This window comes from Octopus sinensis, linkage group LG10 (assembly GCF_006345805.1).
Source record: "Octopus sinensis linkage group LG10, ASM634580v1, whole genome shotgun sequence".
In the NCBI taxonomy this organism is placed as follows: Eukaryota; Metazoa; Mollusca; class Cephalopoda; order Octopoda; family Octopodidae; genus Octopus; species Octopus sinensis.
Window position 1 is genome coordinate 30,202,587 of NC_043006.1, and position 19,144 is coordinate 30,221,730.

Sequence of the window (19,144 nt, forward strand, 5' to 3'; positions counted from 1 at the left end):
TACACACACACTCGCCTGCACGCGCACACACATGCATGACAAACACCCATACACTCACTCACATACGCACACACCAACATAAACACGCACACGCACACACACACCTACACTCCCACACACATACATACGCACCTACATACACACATGCACGCATACACACACATACATTACACACGTACACACACACCTACATACACATGCATACACACACACACACAAACATGCACGGACACACCCAGACATACATACATACACCTATACACACACGCCCACACACCTACATACACACACATACATATACACACATACACGGACACACCCATACATACTTACATACATACACCTATACACACACGCCTACACACCTACATACACACACATGCATACACACACACATGTACGCACATACACACATATACGCACATACATATATACCCACACACATGCACACATACGCACATGCATGCACACGCGCACACCTACACGCATACACACACACACGCACGTACACATACATACATACATACACCCATACACATACATGCATCCTACACACACATACACACTCACATACATACACACACACTCACTCACACACCTGTATGTACGCGCACACACATGCACATACGCACACTTCCACACACCCACACGTACATACATACACACTCATACACATACACACACACACACACACGGACATACATCTATGCACACACATATATACACACATACTCACATACATTCATCGGACACACTGACACCCAGACATACACACAGACACACTCACACATCCACACACATACATACTTACGCGCACACACGCGCTTGCGCTGGTTCGTGCACCCATACGCGCATGCATGCACCTCGCTCTTGGACCCGACTTGACCTCCCGCTCGTTCCTGGGGCCGTCGCCTGTCCTTGGGTTCTCCCACGCCCGTCTCCGCGGGACCACTCTTCCATCTTCCCCTCAGCTGGAGTCCTTTTTCCTTATAACCACCCCCTTTTTTGTTACACACACGCGCACACATACATGCACCCACTCACACACACACATTGCTTAAATATATACATTACTCTTACACACACTTCAATCTACTCGCCATTAATACAACCACGACACTGGACACACACACACACTACTACTCAACACACGCTGGCACGTTACATACTCCCCCAGTTCTTCCCCTCCCTCCCTTCCTCCTTCCTTCATTTTCTTACTACTGACCACTGTCTGCTGCCTACTACTGTTCGCCCTACCTCACACGCCTACACACAGACGCACACACTAACATACATATCATATTTTTTTGTTTTTTTATCTCGCCTCACACACACATACACACACGCACGCACGCACACACTCACACATACACACACATCTGTTGCGTTACCAACCCTGTCTCCACTCTTTTGGCTTTAAAAACCTACTTTGCTCTTGTTATCGTAAACTTCCGCCTTCCACCATGTGTACTTCGTAAACACCAGTCGTTTTTTTTCTCCATCTCTTGTTGCCCACTTTGGGATCTTTCTTTCCTCTCTCTTCCTCTTTATGTTTCTGATGAAGAGCTCCGCTCGAAACGTCATACCTTCCTGCTTCCATATTTCCTGAGCGCCTATTAATAATAATACTGTAATTGTTCCACGTGTTGTTGTTTTTTTTTTTGTTTTCCCCTTTTTGGATTAAAATTATATATATATATTATATATATATATATATATATATATGTAGTCAGTTCAAATAAATGAGTAAAACTTGATGCTCGGTGAAAAGAGTTTGATGTTTTGAGCATAGCTCTTCATCAGAAAAGAGAAATGGAAAGTCCAACAAAGGATAAGAAATTGCCAGTAGCATGTGTGTAGTTACACACACACACACAGTTCTTAAGAAGCTATAAGTCAGAAAGAAACAGATACTCATATATGTATCAACAGAGTGGGTTCTTTTATACAGTACAGTATTAGGTCCATTTCAGCAGATTTTTACCGATTGGCTTTGTACATTAGAGTTCATGGAAATCTAATCCTGGTACCTGGAAGAAGGGTTTGTGGGAAGATTATGGTGATAATCTTTGTTACAGGAGGCTAAGAAGTGTGACATCTAATGTTGAGAAAAGTTAGAATGAAAAAAAATCATGGAAGTTGAGGGAAGAAACTTTTTAGAAAGTTATGCCCCTTGGCAGCAGCAAAAGTGGTTACACAAATGATTATGGAACCAATACTAATAATAAAATATAACATATAAACTAATATCGATACCTCTATGAATGCCCGTTTAGTATTCGTCAACATGGTCTCTGTTAATGCTGAAAGGTAAGATTGTAAATCATTGATTGGTCTGCCAAAGTATCCAAGAAAGCGAGACTGGACATTAATTCCTTTTGTTTCAAGAAAGTTAACCAATTCTTGATACTCGATCTACAATAAGAAAAGAATACAATTACAAGAATCAGTGAATTAATGTGAAAATGACATGACATTGAGACCTTGGCTGTAATGGCAAAAGCAATGGAACTAAGAGTATTTTGCTTTTTGAATAAAAATAAATCAATTCTTATACAACGAGTTTTAATATGTTAGCAATTAAGATCTGCAATTTAAAGATGCTCAGAAATACATGTGTGGGTAAAGATTTATGCATGCACTCACATATATATGTATATGCATGTATGTGTGTATATATATATACACACACACACACACACACATATATATGTATACATATATTTCTTTTATTCTTTTACTTGTTTCAGTCATTTGACTGTGGTCATGCTGGAGCACCACTTTCAAGGGTTTTTAGTTGAAGAAATTGACCCCAGGACTTATTCTTTGTATGCCTAGTACTTATTCTATCAGTCTCTTTTGCTGAACTGCAAAGTTATGGGGGACATAAACACACCAACATCAGTTATCAAGTGATGGTGGTGGGACAAAGACACACAAATATATACAATGGGATTCTTTCAGTTTCCTCCTACCAAATCCACTCACACAGCTTTGGTTGGCCTGAGGATATAGTAGAAGACACTTGCCAAAGGTGCCACACAGAGGGACTGAACCCAGAACCATGTGGTTGGGATGCAAGCTACTTACCACACAGCCACATGTATATATACATATATATTTAATATTTTGGACTAATGGGTATATGTCGAATAGTGTGTTGAAGTATTGAGTAGAGCAGTAGCACGGTTGGGGCTTCCTGGTGTCATCTGCAGTCAGGGTGTGTTTCTGTTGGATCTACTTCAGGAACTCTGCAGTGTTAGTTGAGATAATGATAATTAAGTAACCAGAAGATAGATTTGGTATTAATCTTTTTGTACAACAATTGTTTCAACCCATGCTACTGTCCCTTATGGGTGGGACTCCGGTTAACATATGCTGCATCCATTTTGCAGTCTGGGTCGCATCAGGTACATCCATGCCTAAAGTGGTGTTTCACTAAAGATCCCGAGTTTAGCCCATGAAACATTGCTACAATTTCCATTACTATTAACTTTCCATAACAAAAATTGTAAACATTTGTAAATATAAGCAAATAACAGTTGATAAGAAAGAAAAAAAAAGAAAATATTTTTTGCAGGGGAAGTGATTAGGAGATGGACTGGGAGGGATTGGGTTACATTAGGTTTTAAGACAAAGGAATGGTAGCAGAAAGAGGAAGAGAAAGGAAAAAGATATATATGCAGGCTAAAGTGTTTAGTGAGCTAAAGGTTGTTTTGCTTGCTAGCTTAAGTTGGGATGCATATATATGCACTCATACACCCACACAGAGATGTTGGCACCCTGTCCATTTGGTCAATTGTAGCTGTGGTTTGTATGATTTATGGTTGGAAGATAACTTCATTAAAAGTTTGTCATTACGGTTACTTTAAGATTAGGGCTGCTTGTAGACAGTTTGATACGTTCTATATCTATATCATTCAGGGTGAATCACACACACACACACTTATTCCTATATATACATACACATGTGTGTATGTATATATATATATATATATATATATACACACTTGCAGGCATACACAAATACTCATTACATATGTGTGTATATGCACATATACACATACATACATGTATATACATGTGTGTACACACACACACACATATATGCACACACTCGCATATACTTAGACATATACATGTGCATGTGCTCCTGTCTAGATCTATGTATTTCTACTGCTTCGTTAGTTTTCCAAGCAGTAACTATTTATTGACTATTTTATTTGTACACAGCTGCATCGTAAGGTTATTTTTGTCTCTCTCTTCTGTTAATTCATGTTTTACATTCATTTAAAAAGCTATACTCTAATACCTTTATAATTGCAGATTGAAGTGACTCATGGTTGCATTCCAGAGGTGTCATATAGGAACATATACAAACATAGCTGTATCTAAGCATAATAAACCATATTTTTTGTCTCTTTAGTTAATCTATTACATTTTTTTGAAAAAGCTATATTCTAGTGACCTACTGTTGCATTCTGCAACTGTCCTATATGAACATCCATAAATACATGTTGCGTTCTTCTTTGGTATAGGATCCATGGTTGTAGTTCATGAAGTTATCAATTGTGGGTGGTGGTGGTGAATTTGAATGGTCTTTTTTTTTGTGTTTGGTTTGTATTAGTTAGGTGTGGTTTACACTGTACTGTGTGAATGTCTGTTTAATTGTATACATGCATCTGGGTAGTTATTCAGCAAATCTATTTATAATTCATTCTTTTGTCAACATTATAGACAGTGATTCCTCAGAACAAAGCTGGCATTTCCGGGACAGTGTGTTATAGGGACTCGTCTGTCTAATTATTGACGAGGTCAGATTGTATTTTACCTGCTCTTCCTTAAGTCACCAGATAAAATCAGCCAGAGATGTAGCATACTGTTTAAGGACTTTTTGTAAACTGGCAATGTGGTTTTGATATCTGTTTTTGCAAATATCACCACTTTATGTATGGATGTACCTGATGTGACCCAGACTGCAAAATGGGTGCAACACAAAATGTTGAACAGAGTCCCACCTATAAGGGACAGCAGCAGGATGGGTCAATATGATTGTTGAACAAAATAAAGATTAATCCCCAATCCATCTTCTGATTACTTAATCAATGATCATTATCTCATGTATGTAGAAAGTTGTTCTTTGTGTGCTTGGAGGCTCACGAAAATATTTGAGTAAGGGTTGTATGTTTATATGTTTCTTTCTAGGTGTTCATTGTTCTATGAGTAATTTCATAGGTATATAGGAATTTTAAACTTTCTGTTTTGTGAAGGTAGAGTTTCTTTGGTGTTTGTCTATAAAATTTTTACAAATTCTGTTCTAGTTATATGCTAAAGTGGGGCTGATATAGAAAGTGTGTATATATTCATATATAAAAATGGGAACTAAAACATAATATAATTAAATTTTAAAAATATATAGGGAAAGACAAATTTATATAATGTGTGAAAAGTACAGAATACTAAGGAGATAATGCATAGTTTTTAACTCGACAACTGTTTCTAGAAGTTCAGACTTAGGTAGTAATTGTAATGTTCATAATTAGCAGATGGAATGTGCAAAGACTGGCTTCCTTCATCAAGGGAAAGAATTAGCAATAGCAGTTCATATAGTGGTGTGAGAGATTTAAAGGCTGACGGGGAGAAGAGAAAGAAAGGAGTAACAGGTAAAGAGGTGGAGGATGTAAACTGCTTAGGGAAGGGGAGTACAGAGATAGAGGAAGAGCAGTAATCAGAGGGTGGGGAGTGAATGGAAGTAGAAGAGTTGCATCAGAAGGTTGAGGGGAGGGGGCAAGGTAAGGTCAGTATAATGAAAGGAGGTGCTACTGGTGGTCAAATATGTTGCTAGGTAGATATTAAATCAAATTATGGATGGTTACTGACTATGGAGAAAGACAGGAAGAGATATGGAATAAAATAAAAGAATAATGGTAGCAGGGAGGGAGGGATGCCGAGATAGGGAGAATAGAAAGAAGCAGACCTTGAATGAGTTAGGGATGGGAGTTGGTTATAGGTACATAAGAGACCATGATGATAGATGGGAGAAGGCATTGAGAATAATAGCAAATAAGAGAGGAGAGAGAGAGAGAGCCATGGCTGAAGGCACAGAAAGGGGGTGATTGGTAAAAATAGTGTTGGCAGGGATGCTTATCAGGAATGGCAGTGGTTCCAAGGGGAGTGAGGGACATAACCACCAGAAGGGTAATATGTGCTGAGTCTGCTTTCATTTGATTACAGCAGCCAAGTGGTACCACAGGGAGTGATAGGTGTTAGGGGATGAGAATCATGGGAAATGCTTGATGGGGCAGTGAGAAAGAGGTAGGAGTAAGGCCCTGCATGTATAAGCATTCCAAGTGGTTTTGGGATATCAATTTTTGCAGTACTGATTATCTTGTTCCTTTGTCATCTCCTCAGTCAAGTACTGGAGTCGATGTAATCGACTAGTCCCCTCCCCCAGCACTGTAGGCATTGTACCTTTTGTAGAAAGGATTATTTTCAAAGGGTAAAAATCTAGAAAGAAATGAAAACTTAGTTATCAAAAGTGAGTATGCATTTTTGAGACACCCTCTGTGTGTGGTGTGTGTGTGTAAAACAGTGGCATATTTATTTGTGATGTGATTAATCAAATCTTACCTCATTGTTCTGATTAGTGTCCAAATAATCAAAGACATACTCAATATCATGTTCACTTGTAACAACTTTGTCAAACAGGAGGATGTGGTCTTGGTAATTTAGCTCAGGATCCTAAACGAATGAAAATCATTAGTAAAATTATCTGTTATAATTAATACAACAATGGTATTTAACCTATATCTGTACATCACAAAAATGAATTAGAAGAACTAATTCTGAGTGGTCAGTGGCCTGAATTTGGACAACAAACCCAAAGTAACATATATTAAGTGCTGTACAAGATAAATTCTTGATTTAATTGAAGCTGTCTTTATTTTGAGAGAAGGTAAACAAATGCCTGGTGAAACTTTAGTAACACTGAAGGAGAAGTGGAGATAATCTCAAGAATAAAGAATTTCCCAGAATTGGTGTAACATTATAGAAAAGCAGTTGGTTTTTTTTTTTTTCTGGAGATGGGAAGACAATTAAATGGCAGTCATCAATACAGTAGTTGTCCTATGTTGGTTACAGGAAACATAAGGCTTAGGCAGCATACAAAACAGCAGCAAACATTTGCACCATTAAAAGAAAAAGGAGCTTATATATATATATATATATATATATATATATGTCTATATATATATATATATATATATATATATATAGATATATATATATATATATATATATATATTATATATATGTCTATATATATATATATATATATGTCTATATATATATATATATATATATATGTCTATATATATATATATATATATATATATTGTCTATATATATATATATATATATGTATATATATATATATATATATATATATATATGTCTATATATATATATATATATTATATGTCTATATTATATATATATATATATATATATGTCTATATATATATATATTATATATATATATGTCTATATATATATATATATATGTCTATATATATATATATATTATATATGTCTATATATATATATATATATATATATATATATTATATATTATATATATATGTCTATATATATATATCTATATATATATATATATATATATATATATATATATATGTCTATATTAATCCATTTATATATACACACAGAGAATACATATATGCATTCATACATACGTATCTACTACATATGTGAGAAATTTTGTTTGTGGACTTGTTAGCTAACTTCCTACATCGTTTTATCGATTTTCATGAAACATGACACGTGAGTAGAACTCATGCCTGGAAACCTCATGGCATACTCAGATTGTTGAAAACATCGATAATAGGGGCTCTGGAAGGGATCCTTATATATAGCCAAAAGAAATAACCCATTCATTTTCCTAAATTATTTGGTAAAAATGAAATTGAGTATGCTTATTTCTTAGTATTTGACTGTTAGAGTTATTTTCGCAATTTCTCCAGTACAACCCTTAAACAAGTAAATAGTATTTTCCTAAACAATAGATCCACTTATTTTGGTTAGTGACTTATTCATGAATATACCAACACTAGCGCCCCTAAGGGTAATATTCTCTGTGAATGCACAAGACCCCTTTTCAGAGTTACTTACTTTGAATTGCTATTATCTCATATCTGATTAGCCTGTTATTACGTAACATGCTCCATGATTTTAGTATACATACCTAATTAGTATTTCCTCCTATGTTCTATATACTCTGGGGATGCATTAAAGCCCTTTTTGGGGCTACTTTATTTGAATTCTTATCATCGGATAATTGATTTAATGTTATTACATAACTGATTTCACAATTTGGGTATTCATAACTTATTGGGAATTCCTAAAAACAAGATCCTGTGTAAGACAGTTTGGTATTCTCTGTAGATGCACAAAAACTGTTTTAAAGGTTACATTCTTTGTATTGTTGCTATTGGATTAGTGAAACAATTATGAGAACGGAACCAAGGGATAAGCCCCGCTTTCCCGGTAAGTACCAGGTATGTCAGCTATCTCTATATATAAGTAGAGCATTTTCTATAAATAAAACAAAACTTTGGTCCTGATCCTGTTTCTAGAAGGTGGATTGAAAGTGACATCAGCTCAATGGTCACAATAAATAGCCACCAATCCTAACTATTTCAAATCCCATTCTTGATCAATGCTATCTTCTCTTGTCACTGTTTTTAATTCTTCAGCCATTGCTGGGTGTTGAGGAATGTCCCACTTGAACTGTGAAAAGCCATACAATAATCCCTTGACTATTGTGAATGTTACATTCCAAAACATCCCACTTAAATAATTAAGATCTAAGAAAATATAAATAACTATCGGCTACAGAAACCTGTGATATACTGAGGAGTCTGCAATATAAATTTACATATTAGCCAGAAAAATCCCCGATGTACTGAGTGTGCAACAGGTAAACCACAATGTACTGAGTGTGCGATAGGCAAACCACAATATGGCATGGGATTACTGTATTGGCATATGAGAACTGTAATGAACATCAAGAAATCAAAATGATTGGCACCGTGATTATGAGATGGCAACAGGAGCATGCATTGACCAGACGTCTGTGGGTGCAGCTTGGCACCTAGAAAGGCAAGTCCATGCTAACCAACATTATGAATCACTGGGCTAAATGTCGTCCAACCTCCAGGTGGATAAGATGAGGTCACAAGTGGTCAGTTTCAACCATAAGTAGGCTAAAAAGTTCTCGTAGAGAGCTTGCAGTGAAGATAGCAAACACAGGAATGTCCTTTATTACAATCAGACCTTATGCCTTGTCTGAATTTTTATTTGAGCACATGATCTTTTGCTTCTTATGAAAGAGATGCAATCTAATGGTCAAAAGGTCCCTCTGCTGCAGGTTGAAGAGGTGGTGTGTTGAATCTAATGATACATGGACATGCATTAAAGCTGCAGAATTTGCATTGCTCCTGGATACTTAAAAGTTTTAGTTTGTGAAGCATAATTTCTTGCAGTTTGTCTATTCGCAGGTCAGGCAAAGACCAAAACTGGGTTTCAGAAATGTTATCAGGCTCCCACAGTTGTTTGTCAGTGGAACAACATGGTCAGTGTTACATCAATGCTTACATTCTATGGGGAAATGGGGTGGGGGTGCAGAGTGGTGAGCCTGTATGAAACCATTGTCAAGGAGACTCTCGGTAATTTACTGAACAGCCTGTTCCAAATAACTTTCAACACAAAGACTATGGACAACTTCAAAGAATCCCTGGTCTGCTGTTGAAGAGGAGTATTGCCAATTTTGGATAAACTCTACAGGCACTGTTGCACCATCAGCCAGACTTTTGTCTCAGAAATGTGTAGGTCAATTAAATCATTCTAAATACATTGGTTCAATGTCCAAGCAATGTTGACTTGTAGAGTTATGTTGACCAGTATTGTCGCATGTGAGACATATTCAGCTGATAGCAAAGTCCATTGTGAGCATCACCCTGCCACCTTCCTTTGATCAACTATAACAGGAAGTTTTCCTGTCTGGTGGCCACCCCCTTGCAAAAGAGACTGCTTAGCAGACATGACTAAACAGGCAGAAGACATATTCTTTACTGTCCAGGTTTTTTTAAAATTCTTCAAGTCCCACTTACATTGGTTTAAACCTACATATTACAGTGCAGTCAAGTTAGATTCCTTTGGCCATGAAATGGATAAAAAATACAGAAATAAAATGTGAAATTTTAGAAGACAAGAAACAAACCATTCAAAAGACAGGTATTTCAGATTAATATCATTTTAGAAGCCTACATTTCTTAAGTATAATACTCACAAGTAAGGCAGCAGTTAACATTTTCATATCAATGGTTCTTCGGTGTTGTGGGTTATGTTTAGCAATGGCCTGAAATAATAAAAATATAATTACTACATAGCTTTTCATCATCATCATCATCATCATCATCATCGTTTAATATCTACTTTCCATGCTGGCATGGGTTGGACGATTTGACTGAGGACTGGTGAACCAGATGGCTGCACCAGGCTCCAATCTGATATGGCAGAGTTTCTACAGCTGGATGCTCTTCCTAACGCCAACCACTCTGACAGTGTAGTGGGTGCTTTTACATGCCACCAGCATGAGGGCCAGTCAGGCGGTACTGGCAACGGTCATGCTCAAATGGTGTTTTTTATGTGCCGCCTGCACAGGAGCCAGTCCAACGGCACTGGTAATGACCTTGCTCAAATGTTTTTCACGTGCCACCAGCACAAGTACCAGTAAGGTAACGATCATGCTCAAATGGTGTTTTTTATGTGCCACCAGCACGGAAGCCAGTCAGCTGCTCTGGCAATGATCACGCTCGGATGGTACTCTTAGCGCTCCACTAGTACGGATGCCAGCTTTTATTTTAATAAAATTTAATTTGTATTAAAGTACCAGTCTTAATGGAAATACAATGAAGCAGAGGGGTACTTATAGTGGTATGTAGAGCATGTGATGGAGAATAACTGAATGAAAGCAAATTACATGAATGGACAAACATGGTCATGTGTTATAAGCTTTTTTATACCTGGTAGATACAAGGCATCAAACAGCAGTCAATACACAAACACACAACTTTACCACTAAAACTCCATCCTACCACTTCCTGTCACTTCCAAAACTTTAGGGTTATAACCATTGACAGGCTCAGTTAAGACCCATAGAGGCCCCAAGCACTTAAAAGGTTTGGGTGCCCTTAAGTATATGTAAATGGTTCAAAATGTAAACAAAAATAATTCAAAATGTAAACGATAATAAACCATAAAATAAATTTTTATTTTTCAAAATGAAACAAAATTCACAGCAAGATGGAAAATAATGTTTATTTTTGTATGCTTCCATTTTATTTGTATTTGAAAAGTTTTCTCCTTCGTTTTTTTTTTTTTTTTATTGCAAAGTGTTTGATGATATCATTAAAATTAGATTTATGTAAAACTTCTGCTTCTATACTTAGTAGAGATAAGGCATTACGAATGTTATTTTAGCAAGTTTAAAGTGATTTCTTTTGTGCCGTAAACCATTTCCATTTCTGTGGTCCCCCTGTCCCTTGAAGCCCTAAGCACGTGCTTATTTTGCTTAATGGGTTAATCCAGCACTGACATTTAATAAGGCATGATCAAAGTTAGATCTAGTGAGACTGTAGATATGCTTAAGCGGAGATTAGTAGATGTGTGCAAAATGTTAGATGGAAAGCATCCTTAACCAAACTCCTCACAGACAAGACACAGCAGTACAAATTTGTTCTGGTTGAGAAATAGTGATGGTATGAGTTGGGTTGGCATATAGTTAAATGAGAAATGGATAAAGTAACTGAGGCAGTCAGAGTGTGCCATAGGATAATTAAGGAGAGATCTAGTTAAGAGGCAACTCAACAGCAACATTTATTACTACATACACCCCACACTCAGGATTGACAGAAGAACAGAAGGACCACTTCTATGAGACTCTTCTGCAGACAAACTCAATAATGACTGATAGTAACTTCATCATCATGACTGGTGATTCCAGCTGGCATGTTGGCCAACGCAATGACAACTTATATGATATATAGAGACTATGGGTATGATTCAAGAAATGAAGAGGATGAAAGACTCTTAGAGTTCTGTGATACATGTGATCTAACAATTTGCAACACAGACTTCAAGAAAGGCACCAACTACCTCATCACCTACCAAGCTGGGAAATACATAAACCAAAGTCAGACAGATTACATTCTCAGAAGGAAACATGATAGAGAGGCTGTTGTGAATACAGGAACTTTTCCTGGTAAAGAATGCATGATGCAACATAGGTTAGTAGATGGTGGCTTCAGAGTCAGAGCTACACAGAAATAGAGGAACAATATGGTGAGGGAAAGTATGGAAACTAGAAGAACCCACGATTGGGAATAAGTTTAGAGTATTTCTAAATTAATAGTAGGAAGAAAAATTTAGCACAGACAGTAATAACCTGCTTAGAGTTCCATATCAAATGTGTGGATGGTGTAAAGTCCCAGTCAAAGGTTTGATATGGTTGATGGGACTGTAAAAGCTAAGAGAATTGGAAGACCTGGAAGGAAAATGGTAGCAGAGAACATTGTCAAACAGATAGAGGGACAACTAAATGATAGGTATACTTGGTTAAGGGTGAAGCACAAAGGAAGAGACTTACACATGTCCTGCAACATTAGGATCAAAGGAATGATGTATTCAGAATTATAAGGTTAGTATATGTGTTAAAGAGAACCAATGTGTCACTGGTGAAAAGTACATTGAAAGTGACAAAGATACACTTTTCATCACTTGAAGATGACATAGTGGAATGGAAGTGTTATAACGAGGATCTGTTGAATATGGAGAATGCATGGAATAAAGAGGGCCTACTTCATGCTGAACATACAGAGGAAGATGCAAATCAAGTTGATATCAACGTGGTAAATAAAACAAACATATGAACGGAAGGGAAAATGCAGGACCATCAGGGATAGTAGTGAAGATGCTCGAAGTATGAGGTGAGGTAGCAGCAGACATGGTAACAATCCACGTAGTTAATCAAGTAACCCAGCAGAGTGTCATTCTCAGTGATTGGCACAGCAGCATCATCATAAACTGCTACAAAGGCAAAAGAGATGCCTTCAAGAGAGGAAATTGTAGAAGACTCAAACTATGAGATCCAATTATGAAGGTAATAAAGAGAGTCATAGCATAATTAATCCATAACAGAGTAAATAGAGATGTGATGCAGTTTAATTTTGTACCCTGAAAGGCAATTACAGAAAAAATACTTGGCTAGGAATAGACTGTTTCTAGTTGTCATTGTTTTGGAGATGTATTCAACAGGGTTTCAGTTCTCCCCTACTCATTATACTCTTTCAGGTATCATAGGAGAGTCTAAAACTGGCTTGGGAGCGAATCTATATAGAATTAGAGAAGAAATTGCAGGCTAAACCTAGAATTAAGAAGCCTCAGGTAAACCTAACACAGACTAGTCTATGGGCAAGATGACCAGTTTCTTGTATCTTCAGGGAATTGAGCTGTAAGTGTAAACTCTACTTACTGTACCCAATGCAAACTACAGATGCACAAGAGGTGTAGCAAAACCACAGGCAGACTGTCAGAGAATGTGAACTTCATATGTGACAGATGCCCTGGAACAATACAGGCCATGAACACATCATCATTTAGTGTCTGTTGTCCATGCTGGCATGGATTGGACAGTTTGACCAGGGCTGTTAAGCTGAACTCCAATCTGATTTGGCATGGTTTCTACGGCTGGATGCCCTTCCTAATGCCAACCATTCTGAGAATGTAATGGGTACTTTTACATGCCACTGCCATGGGTGCAATTTGCAGGACACCGGTATCTGCCACAACTGCGATTTTACTTGGCTTGATGCATCTTCTTCTCAAGCACAACATAATGCCAAAGGTCTTGGTCATTTCCTCTATGAAGCCCAACACTCAAAATTGGATCTCTTAAATGCTGAATGGCTCGTTAAAAGTAGTTGGTAGCTTCTATTATTAGGAGATGTAATTATCAGAGGAAATGGTTGCTCTGAAATTAATCAGAATAAAAATGAGTTGGATAAAAAGTTCTTGGAGCCACTACAGTTGCTTTTCTGATAAGAGTGAGGGGCGAATGATATGAATTGTGTTAGAAGTGCCATGTTGTATGGTTTGAGCCATGAGCCTTGAATGCAGAAAACTTGTGAAGATTAGAAAGAAATAAAGGTAACATGCCCATAAAGCCAAGAGAAAAACTGGGTATGAGAGAAATCAGGGGTAGAGGTGCAAGGAGGAGTACTGCATGAGGACAAGTATGTGATGTACATGGAGGCTGAGAATTCCAAGTTTGTGGAAGAGGAACACCAAGAAGGACTTGGGTTGGAGTGGTGAATACTACTTGAAAATATAGCTTCTTGTGGAGGAGATGATAAAAACCTTGCTGATCGGAGATATGTGGTGCTACAGAAGACCTCTCCACCCATGGCAAAATGCACCTTAATATATCATCATCATCAGTTAACATCAACTTTGCATACTGGCATGGGGTGGATAGTTTGGCAAGCCAGAGAATTACACATGTCTGTCTGTCTCTAAGTAAATTTATTCCTCACCAAACTCATCTGACTGTCCCATCATGTTACATCCTCCCACTCCATTTCATCTATTATACTCAACCTGTTCTACCACTAAACAGCACACTCTGCCAGGTGACTTCTATTGCTATCCAACACCTCTTATCTCACTACCCACCCTTAAATTTCTAGGATGCCCTCTAGCCCTTACTGTACCCCACCTACTGTTTTCCTCTACCTTTCTCTCCTATTTTCCCAGATGAGGAGGTATCTTGTAGAGATGGGGACTGACTGGGATTCTGCTTGATGGGTTCCTGGGAAGACCCAGGAATATACCAACAAATGTTGAACGTAGGGGTCATGCACTGCAACAGTGCATGACCCCACACCTGACCCAACCTCATAACCACATTGTTCAACTACTAAGTATATTCTTTTATAATTTCACAAAATAATCAGAATTAATTATCATGAATTTATCAGAATCTCACTGATATTAATTCTTTAAAAAATACAAGAGCAGTTTGTAGAGTCAACATTCTTCAACATTTATTCCAAACTGTGTTTGTGATGGCTCATGGTAAAGTCATATTTTCCAAACCTGATTCTCAGTCTTTTCATTTCTTTTACATTGTTAGCATCCTTGGGAAATGCACAAACACCACATAATTTCCTTATTTTTGTATAAATCTAAGCCCACGACCTTCCACAAGAAATTAATTTGCATATTCTACAATAATATAAATATTCTAATATATTCAATAATTTCCATACTTTTTACATGTTTGAAAATACTAACCTTCACCAATTTATCAAAAGCATCACAAATCTCTTCATGTTTTGTACATTCCTGGAATTTTTTGCTAGTGTTTTCTTTTCTCTTTCTGTAAAATAATGTCAGAATGTGAACATGTCAAAATAATTAACTCATACAGAATAAATAATAAACAACTTAATAAATATGCTGCTAGGTGTCTCTGCTTATGAAATAAGATTTTAAATTTTCACATTTTATTTTACACATGTAACAGATTGTCACCAGTTTGTAATGGTAGAAGTTTGTGAATTTGTATGGTTGAAATTAAATTGTAACAATAAAGATTAACTTTGTGTAACGATATTATGGTAAATGATAATATGGGAAACGATAACATGGTAAATGATAGTTGAAACACAGTAGGAGAGAATGTCAGCATCATAATCAGTTTGTAAGGATCAGTTCTTCGTTGATTGCCATTATGTAAAGATGAAAGAACTGTGATTGAAGTTGTGAAGAAAATATTTATTTTTACCGTTACATTATACAATACCTTGCCTCAAAGGGCAGGTGATGAAACCGAAGAGCATGCGAAGTAAAAAAGTTAATTTTGGCCTGTGTGTTCTTGTAGTAGTAAACCATAGAGAGAGATATGAACTTTTAATAATCTACATTTTTTATATTCTTTGCCAATCATTTTTTGATTTTATCTACCCTTGTCATTGAATTTTGTGAGCATGTAATCATTTAAACATGTTTTCTACTTGGCAATTTTAAATTAGTAAAATCCCTTTGTTTATATGTTTATAGCATTGATAAACAAAAAATTGTTGAAATTAGCATGTATGTAAATAAATTTATTTAGAAACAATTTTTCAATTCCAGGTGTATTTTCAAAAACAAATTCTCCTATATATATACACACACACACACGCACGCACATTTTTATATGTATAAATCATCACCAACACCATTGCAGTTGTCATCATCATCAGTAGTGGTGACAATCATCATCATCATCATCATTATTAGTCAATAAGGCAGTGAGGTGGCAGAATCATTAGCATGCTGGGAGAAATGCTTGGCAGCATTTTGTCCGTCTTTACGTTCCAAATTCAAATTCTGCCAAGGTTGAATTTGGCTTTCATCCTTTCAGGGTTGATAAATTAAGCACCAGTGAAACACTGGGGTTGATGTAATCGATTAGTCCCCTTCCCCTCAAATTTCAGGCCCTGTTCCTTTAATAGAAAGGATTATTATTATTGTTGTTGTTGATATTGTTATGTGTTTTCCATATTTGCATGAACTAGAAAGCTAGTCACTGTTCAAATCGGTTCTTATTCAGAATTACCATTTGCCAAGTTTGGTCTGAGGAATATGCCTCACTCATTTTAGCCTGGTTTCTATGGTTGGATGCCCTTCTTAATACCAATCACTTGACAGAGTGTACTAGGCAATTTAGCACCCAGAACATTCTATAATTGGTTGGTGTTTGGGAGAGCATTACAGGACTGAAAGCTATTATTTTTGCCAAGTGTCTAATTCTAAAGTATCTTCAACAAACACTCATATTTCTAAATAAAACTGTCCACTAAGCTATAAACAGATGCATTAGGGAGGCAGAATTTACTGCAATGCTTTTTATCATGCTTCCAGTGTGTCCTTAATAAATCAGCCCCTCTAGTTGTAAAGAGAGGCACAATTCCCTGTTATAAGAAACTGAACTTTTGAATAATTTAAGTTCATTAAGAATATTTTTATGTATGTCATTCAGTACAACCCTCCCCTACTGGCCATGACAGTCTAAAGCCATGCCACTGACCCATTTGAGTTATTTCCCTTAGCTCACATTTTGGAATTAAGCAAATCATACTGGTCAAAATTCTTTGTAAATCTATTTCTGTTTGTCAAAGTCTATGGTCAGAGAAAAAAGGTAACTCTAAGTTGATAGGTATTAGTAAAAATCAGATGTATAATGTTTACAAAATGGAATGTAACAGCTTACTTGGATAGTTTGGTCTCTGGGTATTCAGGGAGTGTGCCACACCCATTGTCTTTGAGTCGGTCTTCCAAATGGGTCCTCATAATCTCTGGTTCATCGTCTGAAAACTGATTAGATTAAAACATTGTTTGTAAGTAAAGAACATTGATTAGTATATACAAGTACATTTCTCATCATCATCAGTTTAATGTCTACTTTTCCATGCCAGTTGGGGTAAATTTTCCTATGATCTGATGCTGTTCCTGTCACCAACCCTTGCTTGTTTTCAAGGCAGGTAATAACAAACAGCTGAGATATGCTTGCACGGAGAACTTTCGACAAGCAACATTGTGTGAATGAGTGTTTTGTTTATGAAGACTGCAAATGTCAAGACGTATGAAGAAACCCAGACATACTTTTCATGGTCAACTGCAAACGAATTATACTGTTACCAAAAATATTGCTTATGAGCAGTGAATGAAGACACATGAAGTAGGAGGGAAACATGAACTCTCACACACACACACACACACACACACACACACACGCATGCATGCATACACTGGTGTGCTGTGCTTTTAGTTTCTTTCTAGTAAATCCTTTGACAATGCTTTGGTCAGTCCAGGACTATAGTAGAAGACACTTGCCCATGGTGACATGCAGTGGGATGGAACTGAAAACCATGCAGTTGGGAAGCAAACTTCTTGACCACACAGCCAGTCTGGCACCTATCAATTGGTATTTGTTGTCTCACAGAGGCACACAATTATTAACATAAATGGTTCTTCTCTCTGTCCATTTCCTCATGGCAGCATAAATCAGAAACATTTGCAAGCAGTTCAATCCAGCAAAATTTATAGTGGCACCAGTGTGACATAAGTGTAACACCATGACCACCACTTGCAAATTCATACATTGATTTAGGTTGGATTGGTTGCTCTCCTAAATGTAGTCATTCATGGATTAGATTTGGATTGATGTTTGACCCCAAAAGGTTTAAATATCTTTTCTCGGAACAGAGGGAAGTGATATGCAGATATTTCAAGCAGCAGGTCTGCCTCACAATCTGTTCATTTAATTTTAAAAACTTTTTTAACTTACATGTATCTTAAGTCAAATTGTTAATCTGTTATAAAACACCAGTGCGTGTGTGTGTGTGTGTGTGTGTGTGTGTGTAAATTAACATTTTGTGAGAAACTTTTGAATGTAATGAATCACTAGAGAGGGGTTACTGAAAAAGAAGAGATTTAATGTGAAGAGGAGAAGTGAGAGATAGAGTATGGAGAGAGAGAGGGAGAATGTGAATTAGAAGTGAGAGATGAAGAGAAGGAAGAAAGAAAGAGGAGTGTTATGGCAGTTTCATTATTTAAATATTTACTCCACTGGAATTGATATTGCACAGTGAGTGTGAACGGTTTTATTTATTTCTTGGAAATTAAAGAGAGACAGTGGAAGGATCTGTGTTTCTGAGTGTGTGTGTGTGTGTGAAAGTAAAAAGTGATGGCTGATATATAAAAGGCAGGTTTAAAATAAGAATAAGATAAGTTAACCATCGAATGGGGGAAGGTGAAGGGATTCCAGAGAAGTAGACAAATACCAAGCAACAACAGTAGAGGACCCGAGATGCTATAGAGAGATCAGATTGCAAACATGCAACAGTAGCAGCAGCAGTGAGGGGAGTTGAAGAGACTCAAGGTTGATTCAGACGATCTTAAACAACAGTTGAGGAAGAATAAAAGAAAGAAAGACAGGAAGGAAGGAAATTAAAGAAAA

The 19,144-nt window shown here is 36.8% G+C and overlaps 1 protein-coding gene across 2 annotated transcripts in view; it reads right to left on the reverse strand.

Annotated features, from left to right (window-relative positions):
* LOC115216501 overlaps positions 1–19,144 on the reverse strand; it is a 93,428-nt gene that overhangs the window by 5,343 nt on the left and 68,941 nt on the right. For both annotated transcript variants that reach the window (XM_029785936.2, XM_029785935.2), the window contains exons 7-11: positions 17,396–17,499; positions 15,433–15,517; positions 10,370–10,438; positions 6,631–6,741; positions 2,257–2,415 (exon numbers count right to left, since the gene is read on the reverse strand). In XM_029785936.2, the coding sequence (XP_029641796.1) occupies positions 2,257–2,415; positions 6,631–6,741; positions 10,370–10,438; positions 15,433–15,517; positions 17,396–17,499 (528 nt within the window). The remainder of the gene's footprint in view (positions 1–2,256; positions 2,416–6,630; positions 6,742–10,369; positions 10,439–15,432; positions 15,518–17,395; positions 17,500–19,144) is intronic.